Source organism: Seriola dumerili, unplaced genomic scaffold (genome assembly GCF_002260705.1).
Source record: "Seriola dumerili isolate Sdu_G_001 unplaced genomic scaffold, Sdu_1.0 BDQW01000161.1, whole genome shotgun sequence".
Taxonomy (NCBI): domain Eukaryota; kingdom Metazoa; phylum Chordata; class Actinopteri; order Carangiformes; family Carangidae; genus Seriola; species Seriola dumerili.
Genome location: NW_019174416.1, coordinates 358567 through 379034, shown reverse-complemented (window position 1 = coordinate 379034; position 20468 = coordinate 358567). Strand labels below are relative to the sequence as shown.

Sequence of the window (20468 nt, the reverse complement as noted above, 5' to 3'; positions counted from 1 at the left end):
TATCTTGTTTTATCAGACCAGAAGTCTACAGTCCAAATGTATATTCAATTTAATAAAATCTAAGACAAAGAAAAGGCGAAAATTCTCCCACTTGAGAAGCTAAACTTACATTTTCTGTTGATCAACTAATTGGTGCAGCTATAATTAACACTTCTGCTTTTGTGGCCTGTCCATACTGTTATGATGAAAGAAGTATCTATTGATATATTTTACTTAAGTACAAGAAGCAATACCTCAATACTACAACACTCCATTTGTTCCTGCATTCATAATCTTACTTAAGTATTAGTACAGACATATTTGCAGCAAAATACACTCGAATATCAAAAAACGATAAGTGCTCATGCAGTAGAGTGGCCCCAGTGAAAGGGTTGCATTAGGCCTATATTATTTGACAATTATTAGAAATGCATTACTGTCTAAATGTTGTAGCTGGTTGAATGTTGGATAGTTTATGTCTGACTATATGGGTTTCATCATGTTTTTTTATATACCTTTTATGTAAAATTGTGATTTTCAAAGTAAATAGTAACTCCACTGTAAAAACTGCAATATTTCTCTCTGTAATGTTGTAGAGTAGAAGTATAAAGTAGTAGCCTAAGTTATTTTCGGGTTTCTTGAATTGCGTTGCTAGGAGACAGTTGGTCTCCACGTGTTTTAGTGTTGAGTGAATTTTGACCCTCTTGAAATGTGAAATTATTTTTTTTAATGCTGCTATTGTCGGAATCCAGACATGTGAAAACATTATATACAGTCTGTGGGGAAAACCCTGGGACACGGTCAGTGGCTCTTTACACGATATCAAAGTTGTAAAAAAAAAGAAAAGAAGAAAACGCGAATAGAAACGATCATGAAGAATCATAAGACTACTTATGTGACGTGGTTTCTGTCTCGTTTCCCACGAGAGCTGATGTCTGTCGAAGCAGTTATCTGAATAATTCCTGAGTTAATAAAAGCTTAGTTAGAATAAGGCTAAGTAGAGCTGCTGTAATGTCGCCCTCCAGCACCGAGGGGGTGTTGCCTCCAAGTGGCCATATTGAAAGGAGTGCGAATCTGTGCCTGTGTGATGTGGAGAGCAGGTCTGGCTGAAGACTCATAATTTCTGCACACAGCCACTTCTGACGATGGCGGCCACTGAGGTAGATGTTTTCGCAGTAAGTATGATGATTTACTGTCTGCGGGCCTCCAATGACTCATGATTTGGTGTCATTAGGCTAGAAACGGAAATTAAACTAGCTGCCCTATAACGTTCAGGTGTATGTAAGAGCAAGGTGATGGTAATGAGATATATGTGTCGAGAATGCAGCAGGATCGCTGCGGTGATGAGAAAGCCTGTTGTGTCTAATGACTCGAGATAAAGGCGGATTTTCTATTGTGGTCGATTCAGTAGAGACGACGCATCGTCGCCATAAGTTGATGAACAATTTGTGGAGACATGCAGAAAAAAGCTCACTTCAGCATCCGCGCACACTGCCCAGCATGAAGCAGCACAAAGCCAAGCTGTGCATCATCACTTTGCTGTTTACCATGTCAACAACACCTCTGACAGGTGTGCTCCGGTGATGATTTAAAAGCACGGAAGGGCTACGCATGTGAATGAAACAACAGCAGGCAGTAAGAGACTGGGTTAAGAGGATAAACATAAATACCAGTCTCTTCAAGTGGTAGCTACTAGCTTAAGAGTCAGCATCGCACTACTCTTAAGTATGTATCAGCCAAACGTGTAATTCGTGGCAATGTGTTAATTAAACAGGTCGTCATAGCTTTGTTGTATGACATTTAGTCTGCCGTTTACAGGTTGCATTGTAAAGGATGGAAGACTTTGTGAAGTTAAAGTAGTGTGTGTGTTTGTCTAGCTGTGAAGGGGGGTTATGGGTACCAGGGCAGCCAGCAGCTTGGATATCTTCCCACCCTGTGAAATAACATCTAGATAAAGAGCTCTTTGTGTGTGTGTGTGTGTGTGTGTGTGTGTGTGTGTGTGTGTGTGTGTGTGTGTGTGTGTATGTGTATGTGTATGTGTGTGTCTGTGTGTATGTGTATGTGTGTGTCTGTGTGTGTGTGTGTGAGAGAGTGATAGTGTGTGAGAAGAGAGAAGGACAGAAACGGATGATTGTTGTATTGAACGCATCCTGGTCCTCATGTTGAGCCTTTTGCTCAAGATGCCAGTATCCCAGGGTGTATTTGGTATAGGACGGATGAATCCCCCTTTCAGTCAGGGCAAACCTCATTCTACATAGTTAGCATTACAAATTAAAGTGCTTTAAATTATTCAAAGCATAATATGAAAGAGCCCCTCCAGACATCCATAACATCTAATCCTTCCCCCTGTTTGAAAGAATCTAAAATATTTTTCATTTATGTTTAACTGCTAGACGCAAAATGTCTCCGACTTCACTGAAAAGTCCATTCTCAGTGTCTGTACACTGGGAAGTTTTCACATATCTCACTTGTGTAAGTGGCAATTTGGACCACAATTGGCTTTAAAACTGGTAGTGATGTCCCAAAATCATCTCATATTTATAGGTGTTAAACTCAGATTTAAGTTGAGCACAGAGAAACTATCCAAATTTGGCAGATGAATGTGAATACAGCCTTGAAGTATCAAACTCTGGACGGTCATCACTCTGCACAGTGACGGTCAAACACCAAAGTGAACTAACAATAAGCAAAACACATTTTTGAGTGAGTGGGAGTTGGAGTGGGGGGTGGGGGACTCAGAACATGAACATGGAAAGTAGAAACCTCTGTGCAGTGTGCAGTTTGATTATTATTATTATTATTATTATTATTATTATTATTATTATTAGCTTGAATTAGGTTTCAGTCTCTGAGTGAAAGTGGGGCTGAAATGATTGTCATTCATTAATTGATTAGTCAATCAACTATGAAAATAATCCACAACCGTTTTGATCTCCGTTTAAATGTTGAATTCAGTTATTAAAAAGGTCAATTTTTGAGGTCCAAGCTTCTCAAATTTGATCTTCCTTTCTGTCTTAATCATTTTACATAAAATATACATAATATAAAACATATAAATACAAGCAATTTGAAGGGGTAACTTTGGGCTCAGGGAAATTGTGAAATACTTTTTCTTTTAATAGGTTAAGTTATTAATAGATTAATAAAAAAATCAACAGACTGTTGCAGCCCTAAGTAAAAACCCACTAACAACAAACCATTACTGACTGCAGTGTTAAGAGTTACTAGCACATCATATTTAGGCTAAGCCCCTACACTGAAGCCTCATATTATAGACTCACTGTGTAAAGTGTGACATCAGTAATGGACAATTCAAGTGATTCTCTTCGCTTTTTTTTTTTTTTGCCAGATTTGAGTGTCTTTACCAGACAAATGTGGTTTGTGATATTCAGACAAAACCTTTTTATAGGTCGGACTGTTCAGTGTGTTAAGTAAAAGAGAGACATGGCCTCATTTGCAAAGAATGCTTTTAAGCTTGAAAGTAGAATGTGGGGATGAAATCTGCCTGAAGGATTTTTTAAAAAATATTACTGAATACATTTACTGTAATATATTCTTTGTCCTGCCTGTTTCAAAATACCTCAGAATGAAGCAAAGCGAAACCTGGAGCTCGGAGGCCACGTTGGGTTTGACAGTCTTCCAGATCAGCTGGTCAGCAAATCAGTTGCTCAGGGATTCTGCTTTAACATCCTATGTGTAGGTATGTCTAAACCCAGGAAAAGTTCATAATCCAAAGTTGGTGCTATGAGCATAACATCCATTAATTTTCATTGAAGCATGAATGCATCGCATCTTCATGTCCGTATCTCTGTGTGTCATTATCTTCTTTGTCTTAGGTGAGACAGGGATAGGCAAGTCAACATTGATGAACACTCTTTTCAATACAACATTTGAAAACGAGGAAGCCAGCCACTATGAGAGTGAGGTACATCTTCGCCCCCAAACGTATGATCTGCAGGAGAGCAATGTCAACCTGAAGCTGACCATTGTGCACACTGTAGGGTTTGGAGACCAGATCAACAAAGAAGAAAGGTACTAGTTCATGTAGATATTTCTTTTTCTTTTAGTTAGACTGAGTGCTATCCATGCTGAAAATTAAAGAGTTTAAAAGAGATTAAAAGAGTATGGATCCCAAATGGAAAGATATAGAATGTTATTAAAATATCATAGAAAATTTGATACAGAAACCATCACTACTGTTTTGACATTGATCTTTACAAATTCTCAGAGCTAACTGTAGAAACTTCTTTTCTTCTCAGCACCAGCCATTAATCATTTCTCCCTCTTGCTCTGGTACTTCAGCCAACTCACTTATACAACATGGAATTGAGAAAGAGGTCTGGCCTGTTGGTGGCATGTGAATTGGGAGGGAAGAAAGGGAATAAGGGATTGACTGGTAGAACGAATGCAATCTCAATAGACATTTGAGTGCTGCAACAGCAGGGAGTATAAAAGGCTGGGATTCTTGGCTGCAAGACTGCAGTTTCAGATTTTGTAACCAGGATACTTAATATGTCTTTCAAACAACAAGAAAACCTATGTAAAGTTTAATGTTCATACATATACGGATAGAATAATAAGGATGCTTATTTTTTAACAACTGTAACAACTTTTTTTCTGTGCAGCTATAAACCCATTCTCGAGTATATTGATGCCCAGTTTGAAAGGTACCTTGAGGAAGAACTAAAAATAAAACGTTCCCTGTTTAACTACCACGACACAAGAATCCACATCTGCCTGTACTTCATCGCTCCCACTGGACACTCCCTCAAATCCCTGGATCTTGTCACAATGAAGAAACTGGACAGCAAGGTGACCACAGAATCGAGCACCGTGTATTTCAACAGTTAAGGTTACTTAAGTCTGTCACTCATATTATGTTTTTTTTCATGCAGGTTAACATCATCCCTGTCATTGCAAAGGCAGACACAGTATCCAAGAGTGAACTGGACAAATTAAAGATCAAGATAATGAGTGAGCTGGTCAGCAATGGCGTGCAGATTTATCAGTTCCCCACAGAGGATGAGGCTGTTGCAGAGATCAACTCCTCCATGAATGTAAGTCAGAGAAACACACAAGACACACACACATAATACAATACATTTACACTATGTGTTTTGTTCCTGACTGTTGTAATAATATGCAGGGATACTGTTTTTGGCTGTTTCAATCAGCTCGGGAGCGAGATTACAAGTTAATATGCATTCTGACTTTCTCTGCCACTGTACTCTCACTAAGCCTCCTCTTATCTTTTGGTATTTCAGTACTTATCTTTAGGATTGGGCCTTTTTATGATAACAGTAACACAGGAGTGGTAATACTAGTAGACTAATGAAGTGAAGCTAAAGTATATTTAAAAGAAAGCTAAAAACTTATCTCTTCACTTTAGCCTTTCACTAGCTATGACCTTTCTTATAAAGGTCTGAAATTTTGCACTTTGATTGATGTCACCGGTTGGTTGATAAATATAAATGTAAAAAAAAGACTGTGGTGTATGTGTTTGTGTTACCACCTACAGCACCACTGAAGAGGGTGGTTATTTCTGGGGCAACTTTGGGTTGTGCCCTGCACAGATAAAACCCACAGTGAGATTGCACCTGTAGGGAAAATGTTCTGGAGCATCTGAAAGAGGCTGACGCCGGTGTAAAAAGAAAAGTTTTTCGTCTTAAAAAAAGTTTCTTACTTGATTTTATGCATTGTAAGTCTTCTATTCTTAGCATATTTTAATCATTATTATTAATTATTATTATTATTATTAATTGTCATTTCATATTAATGCTTTAACATGTTTTTGTGTTAATTTTATCTTTTTTTAATGTGTTGCACTTGGTGCATGTAGTTTCTTTGTTGTAAAGCACTTTGAGCTGCATTTCTTGTATGAAAGTTGCTATAAAAATAAAGGTGATTATTATATTATCATTAAATTCAGTCAGATTATCATGCCATCATTCTATGATTGCTATTACAGAAAGGGTAGGAGATTCAGTAGAAGGAACTGAAGTAGCACAATGTGAGCCACAATTTGAATGTATAATTGACATACATATTTATAAGTATGCTGTAATAGCAAAAAAAGATCCTGGATATGAGAACAGTGGTATTTATGTTTTAACCATATTGTAACAATATCAATACTATACATTCCAGACGCATCTTCCCTTTGCTGTGGTTGGAAGTGTAGAAGACGTTAAAGTAGGAAATAAGATGGTGAAAGCAAGATTGTACCCGTGGGGATCAGTACAGGGTGAGTCCTCTGAATTGATTTGACAAGCATCATAAAAGTCTCTCAGACAGCAGAGCTGGTTAGTCAGATGCCTGCTGCTGAGCTATTATAGTTTTTCATTTGCATTATAAACATAATATCACGATTGTCTGTTTACGTGAGCACAATAAACTCAGAGTTGTTATTTCAGATATTCAGTAAATGCAAAAGGTTAAATGGCCAAGCTTCTTTTTTTTTCCAGTGGAGAATGAAAACCATTGTGATTTTGTGAAGCTGAGGGAGATGCTACTGCGTGTGAACATGGAGGATCTCCGGGAGCAAACACATGCTCGACACTATGAACTCTACCGTCGCTGCAAGCTGGAAGAGATGGGCTTCAAGGACACAGACCCAGACAGCCAGTCGTTCAGGTGAAATTACACATAGCAGTGTTGCAATGTATCTGGGTAATTTACTTCAGTGGAAATACCAAAACCCCTGCTGTGTTATGATGTTAAAACTGTGCTGATAAATGACTTTATTGATAAACAGAACATTAAAATTCATTCCTGTTTATATAATTTGGTGAGATGTAAATAAAATAATCCCCTCTGAACACTAGTCAGATTAGATTAATTCTTCTAGGGTAAATTAGGCAACTATCTTTATCACAGACATATCCAGTGATGCTAATCTCTCTCTGTGTTCTGTGTTTATTTTATTTATATACGCAGAAATGCATACATTTGTGGACAGTCAGTCCTAAAAGATATAAGATGCATACATATTTGTTTTAGAGTTACTATTATTCATGTAATTTAGAGTGAGTGGAGAATATCGATTATGCAGCCTGATGACCTTATTTGGTCATTTAGTCTAATTTTATGGGAACTATTATTGGTAATTTGAGGTATATTGTTTTATTTTTGTAAACATGTAACAAACATTATTCATCAGTATTTTGATCAAGTGTCAGGTCAGATGTTGACCATATTTCATGTAGCCTCTTTTGATATTTGATCTAAATGGGTCAAATGTGTGTGATGCATTAATCCCCCATCTTGTAAACAAATATTACAATTAAGATAAATTTGAATTCAAGAACAGCTGAATCAGTCAGCTCCTGGATACTAATCCTGTCCATATGGGGCATCTGACTGAACTTAACGTTGCTTTTATCTTGATCTTTAGCCTTCAGGAGACATATGAAGCCAAGAGGAAGGAGTTCCTTGTGGAGCTGCAGCGCAAAGAGGAAGAAATGAGGCAAATGTTTGTCAACAAAGTGAAGGAGACAGAAGCAGAGCTGAAAGAAAAGGAAAAAGAGGTGAGGATTGACATCGTCATGAAATAAACACTCAAGGAAAATATACCATATTAGATTTGTCTCACATTGTACCATGTCCCATCATCATCTTCTGTAGCTTCATGAGAGGTTTGAGCAGCTCAAGCGGATGCACCAGGATGAAAAGAAGAATCTGGAGGAGAAAAGACGAGAACTGGAGGAGGAGACGAATGCCTTCAATAGAAGAAAGGTTGCAGCTGAGACACTGATGGGACAGGCACTGCAAGGCTGCTCACAGCCGTTCAAGAAGGACAAGGACAAGAAGAAGTAAGTCTGCTGCTTTTCTGCATGTATTTGATTTGCCTGCTCAAGTGATTTCTTTAGGACACCATGAGTTTAAGAGCAAGCATGAATGCCACTAAAAAGTAAAAACATGATGATCTCTCAAGCTCATCAAGGTTAAATGGTCAAATGTCACACAAACATTTTACTCACAAGACATGTATTCTCAAAGACAGTCTATGTGGAGTTGCTTGGACAGAGCGGGGAGGTGTACAATGTGATTAATGAGATAGCGTTATCTTCCCAGAAGCCATGCTGGCTCAGAAACTGATACAGGGACAGATTCAGACTGACACTGTGTGCCCAGACACAGTAGGACGGGTCACAGCTTGCATGACACAACCTGATGCTTATGTCTCTGCGGGCTGACCTGCCAGACTGTATCTCAGGCAGGGGCACTTCTGTTTACATTCGGCTGGTCCCACTGCAGATGATACTCAGACATCCCGCATAGAAACATAATCATTTCTGCAGGTGGAGACATTGTGTCAGGATCAATTTTGTATGTTCAGAAATTTCCCTACACAGATTTCAAGATTAGACCTGAAAATACACAAACACAAAGCTGACTTGATGATTAGTAAAATGTAATAAAATATGAAGAAATTAAAGCATGGTTACTGCAAAAACCTTCACTATTAACAGGAGTTTTCACTGGCTTTAACAGCCTTTACAACATAAGTGAAAATACCAAAGGCATTATGCCAGTGTAATGGCACACTGAGCCCAAGATGTGATTTGAACTTACTTCTGCAGTCGGTGATTTTACTACAGCTAGTGATTCTTTTGGCAAGAGTGTACATATAACCCTGTTTTAGACCTAGCAGACCAACAAGGTAACTGATGTGTATAGGATGATGCATTTTTTTATTGTCATAAATGTATGGCAGTTCTCTCTAACACTCTCTAATCTGGAACTGCGTACATTTTTATTAAATACTAGTCTACACATTTGTTTAACTTTTAAGTTTGAGAGAAGTTTTCGCTCAGACTACAGGCATTCATTTCAAATCCTCATATCTTTTAGGACTGACTGTTCGCACTGTATATTGCAAGTGATGGACTGCCACTGGATTGATTTTTCTGGTTGTAGTAGACAAAATAGTAGTGTGTTTTTCCAGCGTGCAACTTAAACAGGACCTAAAGTCTCTGTGAATGTAGAAATATTCTCATTCTTGACACAATACAAATATCTAGTTGCAGTGCAGGACTTCTCCACCTCTCCAGACTGCATCAGTGACAGAAAAAGTCAATATATTGCAACCATTTTTGGCAGTACAGTCATGGTTGGTTAACCATGCTCCAGACATGGTGTCAGTGTTATGTGTCTTGCTGGATATGACCTTAAAGACAGTTTAAACTCAGATTGAGAAACATCTCTACGAATTCAGTTTTAATATGATTTCAGTCCACCTATGAATGTGGCCTACATCTACTTTGAAGATTTTGGTTTCCATGAGGTTTTTTTTTTTTACATGAACTGACGTAAATGTTAAACTGTCAAAATCAGAAGTTGGCCTGCCAGACCGAACATAGCCTGAAATGTATTGGAAATGGATGCTTAAAGAAGTTACAACCCAAACACTGTTGCATTCCTCTTTCATTCCTTTATTCCTTTGATTTCTACCATACCTCAAATCCTGCACTTTTTTTCTTTTTTTCCATATTTTGTCTTATTTCTTTTCCCCTTTCAGTTGATTTTTGGATCAAACATCCAGGGAACCAGGAATGTGTCTGCCATCAGCATGGGAAAAAGAGACTGTCATATCTGGCATAACTTACTGACACTGTATGTGTGGACTCAGTGACACAGTGACTATGCACGTATGTGAGCCTGAATAATGGGATGGCTATAAGCCGCTGTGTACTTATGGATCAAAAAGGTAGCTTTGCTCAGTGTATTTAATTTGTTCCTATTGCTGACTCTGCTAGACACATAATAACAAATCCATGGACTGTTTTCATAAGATGTAGCTTGTGTTTTTTCGTGTTCTCTCCATGAATGTGTGTTCATCTCCTGTTATAAATTGAAGTCTGTTTCTCAGCGAGACACTGACGGGACTTATGAGAGACAGTCAGTTACTGACTGAAGTGGAATGGTCTGCAATATTTTTTTAAATATAGAATGTCTAATAATGTATATAAAAATGTTGGCAATAGTTTTTTTAATTGTTGGTAGTCTGGGGTGAGATAATTTAAGTGTCTAACCCTCATTCTATGCAAATTTCTAAATAAAATAATTGAATTTATTTACGGTGAGTCTGGAAATGAGCAAATATTTTTGCCTTCATTTACATTCAAATAAAGAATGACAATGATAAACCAAATAGAGCATCAGTTCATCTGTTGGTTAGCTAAACCCATACCCCTTAATTGTCTCAGTTCTGAGACATCCCTTCACCTCAATCATTTGTATGATTCAAAGCATTTCATATTTCACCTTTTGTCATCATTACATACCCAAACATGGTTTTCTGATACTTGAACAGTGTTTCTGTAACAGCGTTATCCATTGAATTCAGTTCTGCTTTTGCCTTCAGTCAGTGGCAACAAAGGGGATAAATAACAAAATGCTTATTAAACTTTGTTATCATTTGCACTAAAATCCATTTGTACTTATCTTGTTGAGGTTTGTCCTGTGATGTTAATATGAATATGTAGAGTTGCTTGTCCAGATAAATGACATGGTTTTTCTTTCCTTTTCATAGCTTCTTTAGTCTTCCATCTGCGTGCTCCTTAACCTCAGGAAGGAATTTGAATTAGAAGACTTTCTACCACATCAAAAGATCACAGACTAACAGTCAAGGTTATTATTTTTACAATATGAAATAACAGTTTTATAGAAATGCACTTAACATCCCTGGAAGTGAGTCGGACTGCAGTCTTCCATGTCTACTAAACTCTCCTTTAAAATTTTAAGCAGTGCTTTGTAGCATGGTCTCCGCATGGATCTTAACCTTCATTCCTACAAGTATTAAAAGATCTGCATCACCAAAATTTCAGTTTTTGTACTAAATGTGCTACTTTCTCTCATCTGCCATGTTATGCCTGTAGTTTTTGTCTGATGACAGTTTACACTGTGAAATATATATTATAGAGTGAAATATATATTATGATTTACAAGCACTTTAAATCAATCATAGTACATATTTAGTCATTATAAAAGGTGCCCTGTCATGCTTACATGTCAGCCCCTATGTTGTGTCTAACAGATCTAGTTGAAAGTATTTCTTAGTTTTAAATTTAATCTATATATACTACTGTTACATGAAAAAAGCCTGGATGTATATAAATTCAGGATTAAATCTCTTAATGTCAGTAGATCTGTATAGGGAGCCTGAGTGGGCCCACTTGCAGATTTGTATATCCTTGTGTAATAAAGAATTTCTTTATTGAATCTGTGTCTTGTTCTCTCCTGCACTTGTAGACAGAGAAGTCCAAAGAAGTCAGCAGAAAAGCTGTTGTGGTAAACTGTGGTCTCAGCAGGTTCAGGTTCCTTCCAGATTGTTCCAGAAACCTGCTAGTAGCTGCTAGCGTCCATTTAAAAAGAAGCAGGGGCAGTATAATGCCTTTGATAATGCCTATGCCTATGAAAACAATTGGTATTTAACAATTTTAAGAAATACGGCACAGTTATAGAGAAAATTCAATGATTTTGCTGTTTTCTATGTTATTACCCCCTCTGCTGTGAGGTACGTGTTTTCTTTGCCTCTTTAATTAAACGCTAGAATAATTAAGAAACTTAATAGTGACATTTGATATTGTATCTATTGTGCCACTTGACAGTTCAAAATAAAAGTAGCCTAATTTTGATTTATCAATTTAACATACTTCTCGTTACCAACGTAACATTTTCCGTCATGTCCCGTCTACCCACCTGCGATTGGTCCTCCAGACTTTAAAGGGCGGGACTTAATCGTTCATGGCTGGAAATATATCCAATTGAAATGTAGAATCAGTAACGTCATCCATCATTAACCAATGAAAGCTCACCGTGTTTGGACATGGGCTTGGTTTTATGCCTGCATTAATACGTAAACTGCCCTTTTCCCCATCGCCTTACGCCAAGGGTAGGGGGGTGTGCATAGGCAGAAATTAACCTATGCTTAAAACTTTCTTTAGCGAAAGTTCATACTTACACTTTTTTGTGTTTTAAACCTCTTTTCACTCGCTTATTTAAAGCGCGTGGAGGCTTTTTCCCACTGCCGATTTTTCATAAAGGCAGCGTAACTTGATTCAAGGTAAGTAAACCAATCTTCCCTATGTGTCGCATTAACTAACCATATGTTTGATTTACAGTGGTATTTGGGGATTGATATCCTCAAATCGTGTTATTATTTGTCAATCAGAAGCTTATAAGAAACTAACCTCACGCTTTGAGCAATGAAAATCGATATTAGCTAGCGTTAGCGGTTGTGGCTAACGGCTACGTCGTTAACATCAAATTAGTTTGTCATTTTCCGTGCCTTCCCCTTTATCAAGCATAACGTTAAACAAACACAATGCCAACAGTGTTGTGTCTTATAGTTCAAGCCATAGTCTTACAGTTTCAATTTTGTTACCTCACTTGGGTTTGTTGTTATCCTGTGGTGTGATAGCTCTCCATTAGTGTGTGCGGCAGGGACATGTCCCGACATTACGCCGGTCCTGCCCTGCCACACACACGGCCTGGTCATTTGATATGAAGCCTAATGCTGTGACCAGACTGTCCAAATCCGTCTTAAATCTAAGGGAAATATATTCTTATAAACATGAAATAACCTAAATGTGATCAAATTGTATTGCAAAGTGTGAAGAACTTTGTTTGACTTATCCATGTTACGTACTCGTGTGGTACGATCGCCTGTCTAGTCCAGGTCAATGACAGCTGCTGGGGAGAGGCTTGTCACTGGATAACATACAAATTTGGAAGCAGTCCCATGTCTCAGCTACTCCTGAGCAACACATACCACCTGTCCTGATCTGTTCTTACTAGAGCCTTTATTAATGTGATCTTCTGAACTGTGTTAAACAATTTGTTGTCGAAGTACAGCTGTTATAAAATGAATCAACCATTTGGAGAATTTAAAACAAACTTGTTAGCTGTTAGCAAGATACTGTATCTTGGGTCTATATGGTATAAAATATTAACATCTGTGAGATTCAGGTTTATTTTATACATTTTCCCTGATTGAACAGTGGTGTAAATTGTATTGGTAGACTCGACATTTTGTTTAGAAGGAGATTTGTTGATGGTTGGATGTTGTTGGTTATCTGAATAGTCCTTTTCTGGTCTTAGTTCACAGATGCAAATTTATAACTTATTTGACTGTGATTACATTCCCTACCTTGGACGTTTTGGTTGTCATATCCCCATTATGTTTAGTTTTTCAAAATATTTTTCTCTTAAGAGATCATATCACCTGGCACCTATAAGTAAACTAATTTATAGTCACACACATAATGTTGTCACATTATCAGTGCTGAGACATCTGATCAAAAATATTGTGATTTAATTTGATTTAGTCAGTATCATTCAGCTATATTTTTGTATTGGCACAGATGATTGATACAGTCGCAGGACCTGGAGCACAGCCCTTTGCAGTTCAGCTGAAGGCCTTAACAGATCTGGAGGGCCGATACCAACCAAAGCTGAGCGGGTTGAGGCTCATCGAAAGCGCCCAGGACAATGGCCTCAGGATGACTGCCAGACTGAGGGAGCTGGAGGTGAAGGACCTGCTCTCTCTGACCAGGTTCTTTGGTTTCAGCTCAGAGACCTTCTCACTGGCCATTAGCTTGCTGGATCGCTTCCTCTCAGTAATGAAGGTTTGTACACATTAATGCCAGTAATATAATATTCACCTCGATGACGATGCTAAATTTGTTAAAAAGTGTTTGTTTTTTTTAAAATCTTATTTCTCATGCTGTCCTGTTTAGATTCAACCAAAGCACCTGTCCTGCGTTGGCCTGTGCTGCTTCTACATTGCTGTGAAGTCGTCAGAAGAGGAGAAGAACGTGCCTCTAGCCAATGACCTGATCCGCATTAGTCAGAATCGCTTCACGGTGTCTGATATGATGAGGATGGAGAAGATCATCATGGAGAAGCTCTACTGGAAGGTGAAGGCCCCCACAGCCCTCCGCTTTCTCCGCCTCTTCCACAGCCACATCCAGGAGCAGCTCGATGCTGAGAGGTAAGGACGGACGGTCACATCAACCTGCAGGGCTGAACCATGACTCAACAAGATTATATTTACTCTACTAAAATGTGTCTTCTCATATTTGGCTTTAAAGAGAACACTAGCCAAAAATATTTTTAAAGTGAACAGGCACAGTCCTATTTGAAATGATGAAGATTTTTAGACACTTGTCATGTCACTTGACATGTTAGAAAACAAATTTGAAAATCCTCTGTGTTACTATGGTGTTGTACTTACGTTAAAAAATATAAATTAGTTTTCATTGTCATTTTTGAATTGCCTGAAGCAGACTGATGTCTAATCTAGTGAGCTCTGCCGCACATCCATTTCATATATAAGTTACAGTCTTGACACTAAAAGAATTTTCTTTTTTCAGCAAGAAGATACTGAGTCTTGAGAGACTGGAGGCTCAGCTGAAAGCCTGTCACTGCTCATTTGTCTTCTCTAAAATAAAGGTAGGTCAAAATAACTGGTCTCCCAGCATTTTAAAAGATGGCCTATTTCTAGTTTAAATGATATTGTATTAGAAGAATTCATAAAAATAAAAATTTACAAGGTTTGTTAACCATTTGACATGATAATCATAATAATCATAACAGCTTTCATGTTGTATGGTAATGTCCTTTAGTGGTAGTTCAGGTATAAAGTAGGCCATCTCATATCATCATCAAATATTGTCATGTTTTCTATGCCAGGTTTCTTAGACAAACCTGATTACTGTGTCGGCAGCTTTTGTGATTAGGAATGTATACTCTGTTTCTCTGCAGCCATCTCTGCTTGCCATGGCTCTGCTGTGTTTTGAGGCCCAGGAACAACATGATCCTGAGCACACTGACACAGTCTCAGAGGCCCTGAAAAGTCTGCAGCAGCAGCTGAATGTAGGCACCATCTATTTTTACAATCTTAAATCTGTGTGATGCACAAAAACAACTTCAAAGTAATATATTTTTTTGTTGGTTTGGTTTTGGTATAGCTTTGTTTGATTAGAGCCCAAAGATTGCCTATTGTTAATGTGTGTGTGTTTTTTCTGTGCAGATCAAAGATGGGGACCTGGTTTGTGTGCGGGAGTTAGTTGGAAAATGCCTGGCTGAATATGCCACCACCAAGTGCTCCAAGCCTATCCGCCAAAGACTTCGCTGGACTATTTCAGGAAGAACTGCACGTCAGCTGAAGCACAGCTACTACAAGATCACTCATCTTCCCACCATACCTGAGTCAGCTTGTTAAAATCTGGGGGTACGAATGGGTGACCTTGCATGCAGAGAAAAATTTCAACTGTCCCCAAATTATCTTTGTTTCCTGATTGGATATAACTTTTGGGCGACTGGCTTGCAGTAAGCTCACCCATGTACAGCTCCAGTTATTTTCCTTACAGATCTTCATCTGTGATGATGGATTTCTTTAAGGAAAAGCTAAAAATATTGCAGTTTTTCCTCAAGTTTGTTTGTCATCATACATAGGTGAAGCACACTGTATTTCAGCTTCCCAAGGAGTAATGCTTCGTGAGAAAGGTTCATCTACTGCCATCCTGCTAAGTTTTACTTTCCTGGTTGAGTTGCTTGCACAAGTGTACAGTATGTTCTTGTTTAAATCCGTACCAAGGTGTTTGGTTTTTCCTGGAACGGGTTGCTGGTTTTAAGCTAATAAGTATAGAACCACCTAGGTCCTCAGTCCACCATGTGGAAGAGGAGGGAGAAGGATTTTGTGAACAGCAAAAATGGAACCAAGAAATCGGGCCCAAAATCCTTAACTCCCACCCTAGGTTGCTAAACTGTCCTGAATGCACACTCCTACCCAAGGTGATGATTTTTTGTTTGTTTTTTTTAAGTTGATACAGCGAGGGAGCTCTGGTTTTCTCCAGTGAAGTGAGGCTAGTGACGATCCCGTCATGTATGGCTTACCATACTATTAGAGCTGAAATGTTGGTTCCAGATGAGTTGTTTTCACCGATTCTTAATTTGTGGACACAGAGTACCACATGTATGAATTGATTTCAGTTGTCAATTATGCAGAGAACACTAAAAAAAAAAGTCGTTGTAGTGGAAATGTGGATTGGAATTTGTATTGCATTTTCTTTGCCAGTTTCCCTGTCTAGTAGAAGTTTCTTTTAATGAGAAAAATAAAATGTGTTCTCAAATTCAAAATGGCTAATTGAATACAACCATCTGGTTAACCTATGTACTTGTACCTTTCAATAAAACTTTATTGAAAAGCTATTGCTGTATGCATTCGTTTCATTACTAAAAGACATCACTCTCAAAGGCTTTTTAAAAACAAATTAAACATTCCCAATCAACTATTGTTCAGCCTGTATAATGGGCCATGTAACTTGCCAAATCTGGCTTAACAAAGTTCTACACAGCCAAGGAATGGCAGATGAAAGAAAGGGCTGGCTGTGTTTAACAAATTATCTCTCTTGAACAATAATGTCTTGTAGACCACCCAAGAGTCAAGTTCAAGAGTTCTGAAGGCAAATCTTTTGGCTTCTCGTTGCTGACAGTCTGACCGATCCACTGTTCTGCTGCCGTGCCATAGACGTTCTCAACACTGTTAGACAGAAGTGACATCTCGAGAACTTTTCTTTTCCTCATCATAGCAACAGTCACTTCTGTAAACTGGAAAAGTCAGGTCCACCACCAGCAAAATTCCCGGAGATCTCTGCACCGCTGAAGTCAAATCCAGGATTCTGGTAAAGAGGAGGACGGTTAATGAATAACAAGTAAGCCTGTTTCCACTTACCCAGATTAGCATACATTTTCCATTCCTTTTACAAATCCACACTGTAAAATTGATAAAAATCTGTGATACTCAGGGTGAATTCATATCAATTCAAATCCACCCCAAGAAGTAGTTGAAAAACATCTTAAGTGTAAATGGAAAAAAACCACATGTACCATGGCTTTGCTCCTCTCAAAACATTCCCAAACCACAACAGTGAAACCAATATCTCAGGAAAGATTTAAGTTGATGGTAGCACTTTCCACTTAGGGCATACTTTCTAATGGGTTTATACACTGTGCATAATGGCTTTATAAATTGTTAATAAATCATTAACCAGGCTTTAAAGATGAGTTATAAGCCATTAATATGAACAACTTCAGGGCTGCAAGGTTGTGACTGATTAGATCATTGGATCACTTATTTTTTCAAATGGGCTGTAGACAATCTGGATTTAAATCCATTTATGAGCATCTTATTAACACCTAGGATTGCAGACGTGATGATTGAAGCCCTTCTTTAATGACTCATTAACATTTATAACTACAGATTTGATAGCTTATTAGAAAGAGAGAAACCCGTGAGTATTTATTAGGGGATATTATTTTGTGTGTTGAAAAATGAAAAAATTAGTTTTTTTTTATATAAGTAACATAATGAGAGCTCAACAAGCTGCAGTGGGTTGGGGAGACGGGGAGTTGGGGGTAAGGGGGATAACGTCTTATGGTATTGTGACACAAGATCATGGACGCAGAATCGTTACACCCCTAGCATTTATTAATGGACCATTTATAACTGCATTATTACCAAACAGAAAAGACAAACACCAGCCACAGGGATATTTCACAACCTGCCAACCCAAAATTTGAAACCAGTACTAAAGCTATTTGTTGCAACTTTAACAATGGGTGTCTTACAAGAAAGTGGTACCTACCTAGCTAACAAAGTGACAGCGATGTGGACATATGTAGAGGGAGACAGGTGTACATTTGATTACTTATAAAACTGACTTGGCACGATACACCATGACACTTCAAATGGCACTACATCAAACTAACCTCTCGCTGGAACCTCTCCAGTGTGAGCTTTCTCTGCATCTGGTCCTGAACCCAGGCATTTGCACAGTACTCCCCCTCCAGCAGTGAGGACCAGCAGTTCCCCGCCTCTCTGTTGGCCTTCATCAGAATGATCCGGATGAGACACTTGTCCTCTGAGGATGGAGACCAGAGAAAACAGGAAAGAGATGAAGGTGTGTTTTGTCTACTGAAGTCTAAGCATGTAACTTTGAGTTATGCAACCTACCTAGTGTCCATGTGGCCTCATCAGACACGGTTGTGCCAAACAACTTTCCCTGACAGAATGTAAAAAGAAAAGATTGTAAAGTTAATGTATGTGTTCACATAGCAGTTGTAGCAACTTGTTATGAGCTAATGAATTCAGCAGTGGGGAACCCTGAGGGCCTTCTAGGCCTTCAGAGAAGGCCTAACATATCAGCATTTAAATGTTATATTTAATCTCTTTCCTTTAATGATTATTCTCTTCTAATTCTGCATTAAGGAAATGAAAGGGTTAATGTCCTAAAATCATGAAAATAAAGTTATCCAATCAGATTTTTTTTGTTGCCTAGCCATAGAAAAGGTTAGCTAGCTAGGATTTCAAGTCGGGCAGAAGGCCTGAAGCCCTCATAGCCACAAAGTGGCAGGCGAATTACCCAATCACATTTTGATTCATAGTGGGTGGGACCAAAGGTTATTATACTAGCCTAGGCCTTCCCGAAGGCTCAAGGCCCGAGCTATCTCATGGGGTTTACCCATGGATGTCAACAAGTTTAGCTTTTTCTGTCCAGGGTTTTAAGCTAGGAGATCAATGACTTCGGTCAGTCAAACAACAGTCACAGCACAGATGGCAAAGTGATAGGACAAAAACAAGGATACCCAAAGGCCCCCCAACCAGAACTTTAAAAAATAGTTATCATATTGAAAGAAGTGAAGAAGTTGCCCGACAGTATGCAATGGATTTCACTTGACAATATTCACAACTTGGAATACTTTCATGAATAATCTTTGATTCTTTTCATCGGTGGACCCTTATAGATAAAAAGGAATATAAATAATTCAGGAGCAGACAGACAATCAGACTCCAAAATCGGGAGTTGCCACTTAGCTAACAGTTGAATTTTTGAGAATCTGTCTGAGCTAACAATATTATGTGTCTATATTAACAAAGGTTTAAGCATTTATATCTTTCTGTTGCTACACTGTTTTGCATGAGCATTAAACTGGTCACCGACGATGGATCCATGGATTTAATGGATCCATCTCTGGATTTCAGTATAGTTCAGAATAAGAGGGACTATTATGAATTGGGCAGAACTCAAGTCCAACTTTGAGCATTCCCTTCCTTTTTTCCTCTTTCATGAATAATGAATTTAAAGTCACAGGGAGTTGTTCTTCAGATTAATCTCATCAGGGTTGAATAGGACTAGAACAAGGAAGGCCGATGATATTCCTGATTTTCTCCAATTGTTGAAGCTGAAAAGAAATTGTTGATTTTGTAATGAATGGAGAAGAGACTCATTTTAAATCTGGACATTGTCCAATAGACCTTTTTCATATGGGATTCTGATTTATCATAGAGGAAAGGCACAGATGGACCTACCAACATCAGCAATGGCTCTGTTCCATTAAATGTCCCAGGAAGCTTTTCTAGTGAGTCAGCATGTACAATACCAAATCCTGGAACTGGCTCACCTAAATGGCATACAATCATAATTAAGGTTATTAATTACACCTGTGCTTTTCCTGTTTTGATTCCCACTTACAGTGTACAGTGGTTCTTATACCTCACGTCAAACTGTATAAGAACCAAGGTGTTTTTCTCTGCCAGACTTTGCTTGTTTGCGATTTAATCACAGATTTTACTTTACGCCTACCAAAAGGCAGACAAAGATTTCAGAAAATGTAAATAGTATCGGCTTAGATTGGATGCCACATTTAAACTTTCTCTTCTTTCACTACGGAGTTAAAAGTGACGTTCACCTTGAATATTTCCTGCCCTTTGACGCGCAGCTCGATGTCTCTAGATCCCAAATGGCACCTGACCTCTTTCGCAGAAGTCCCATGAGGCACATCGACTTCGATGAACACCTCCTCCATGGTCTGGTACCAGGAGCCCCAGGGTGTCTTACAGGGGACGACACCGCTCCTCTCCTCGAAGTGCACCGACATGCTGAGGCTTCACACCGGCGAACAGGTCGGCTAACGTCAGCTAACTCTATCTAGCCAGCAGACAAGTTACGCGAACAGTTTGCTACACAGTTAATCTTTGCCGCTGTTTATGTGCGCACGACTGTCATTAAGAATATTTCAGTTAAAACTGGTTTCAATGTTTGTTGGCAATGTTAAATCTCCCCGTCTTGTTTTGCCCCTCACTCGCTCGAAACTTCTTCTTCTTCTCTCAGTGTGAATTTCATTTCCGGTTGTAAACGACATTGTGGCTGCAGCGCCACCGGCTGTGTGAAAAACTGAAATACAACAAGAAAAACTGTTCAACTGAGACAGACAATAGGGTTCTAGCAGTATCATAACTATCATTAGTACTATTTTTTTTTCAATTGATATGTTTCATTGACTTCACATTTTTATTCAACTTTAATTATCTTAATTTAGCTGCATCACAAACCAACAGAATCCCCTGTTTGTCTAAAAATGGAGTGGATTTGCTAATCTGTTAATTAGATTACTGCTCCTGCTTTAGTGCCTCCTTTGTC

At 38.5% G+C, this 20468-nt stretch overlaps 3 protein-coding genes across 4 annotated transcripts; 2 read left to right on the top strand and 1 right to left on the bottom strand.

The window, feature by feature from the left end:
- Positions 1-994: 994 nt before the first annotated feature.
- LOC111226583 (septin-8-A-like) lies at positions 995-11182 on the top strand. Of its 2 annotated transcripts, XM_022751811.1 has the most exons (11): positions 995-1154; positions 3565-3679; positions 3816-4011; positions 4605-4791; positions 4875-5036; positions 6127-6223; positions 6444-6612; positions 7373-7505; positions 7603-7790; positions 9500-9688; positions 10514-11182. In XM_022751811.1, exons 1-10 carry the CDS (start codon positions 1125-1127, stop codon positions 9501-9503), a joined length of 1281 nt encoding a protein of 426 aa, XP_022607532.1. In that variant the 5' UTR covers positions 995-1124; the 3' UTR covers positions 9504-9688; positions 10514-11182. The 2 variants fall into 2 exon arrangements, with proteins under 2 accessions (XP_022607532.1, XP_022607531.1); XM_022751810.1 differs by lacking the exon at positions 9500-9688 and having other exon boundaries at positions 997-1154.
- A 650-nt stretch (positions 11183-11832) lies between these two features.
- Positions 11833-16197, top strand: ccng1 (cyclin G1). Its single transcript, XM_022751765.1, has 6 exons — positions 11833-12046; positions 13347-13610; positions 13722-13975; positions 14358-14436; positions 14749-14859; positions 15017-16197. Exons 2-6 carry the CDS (start codon positions 13347-13349, stop codon positions 15206-15208), a joined length of 900 nt encoding a protein of 299 aa, XP_022607486.1. The 5' UTR covers positions 11833-12046; the 3' UTR covers positions 15209-16197.
- nudcd2 (NudC domain containing 2) lies at positions 15939-20138 on the bottom strand. The gene is made up of 4 exons (XM_022751766.1): positions 19738-20138; positions 18002-18050; positions 17758-17909; positions 15939-16667 (listed from the first exon to the last, which is right to left on the bottom strand). Exons 1-4 carry the CDS (start codon positions 19924-19926, stop codon positions 16584-16586), a joined length of 474 nt encoding a protein of 157 aa, XP_022607487.1. The 5' UTR covers positions 19927-20138; the 3' UTR covers positions 15939-16583.
- Between the last annotated feature and the right edge of the window lie 330 nt (positions 20139-20468).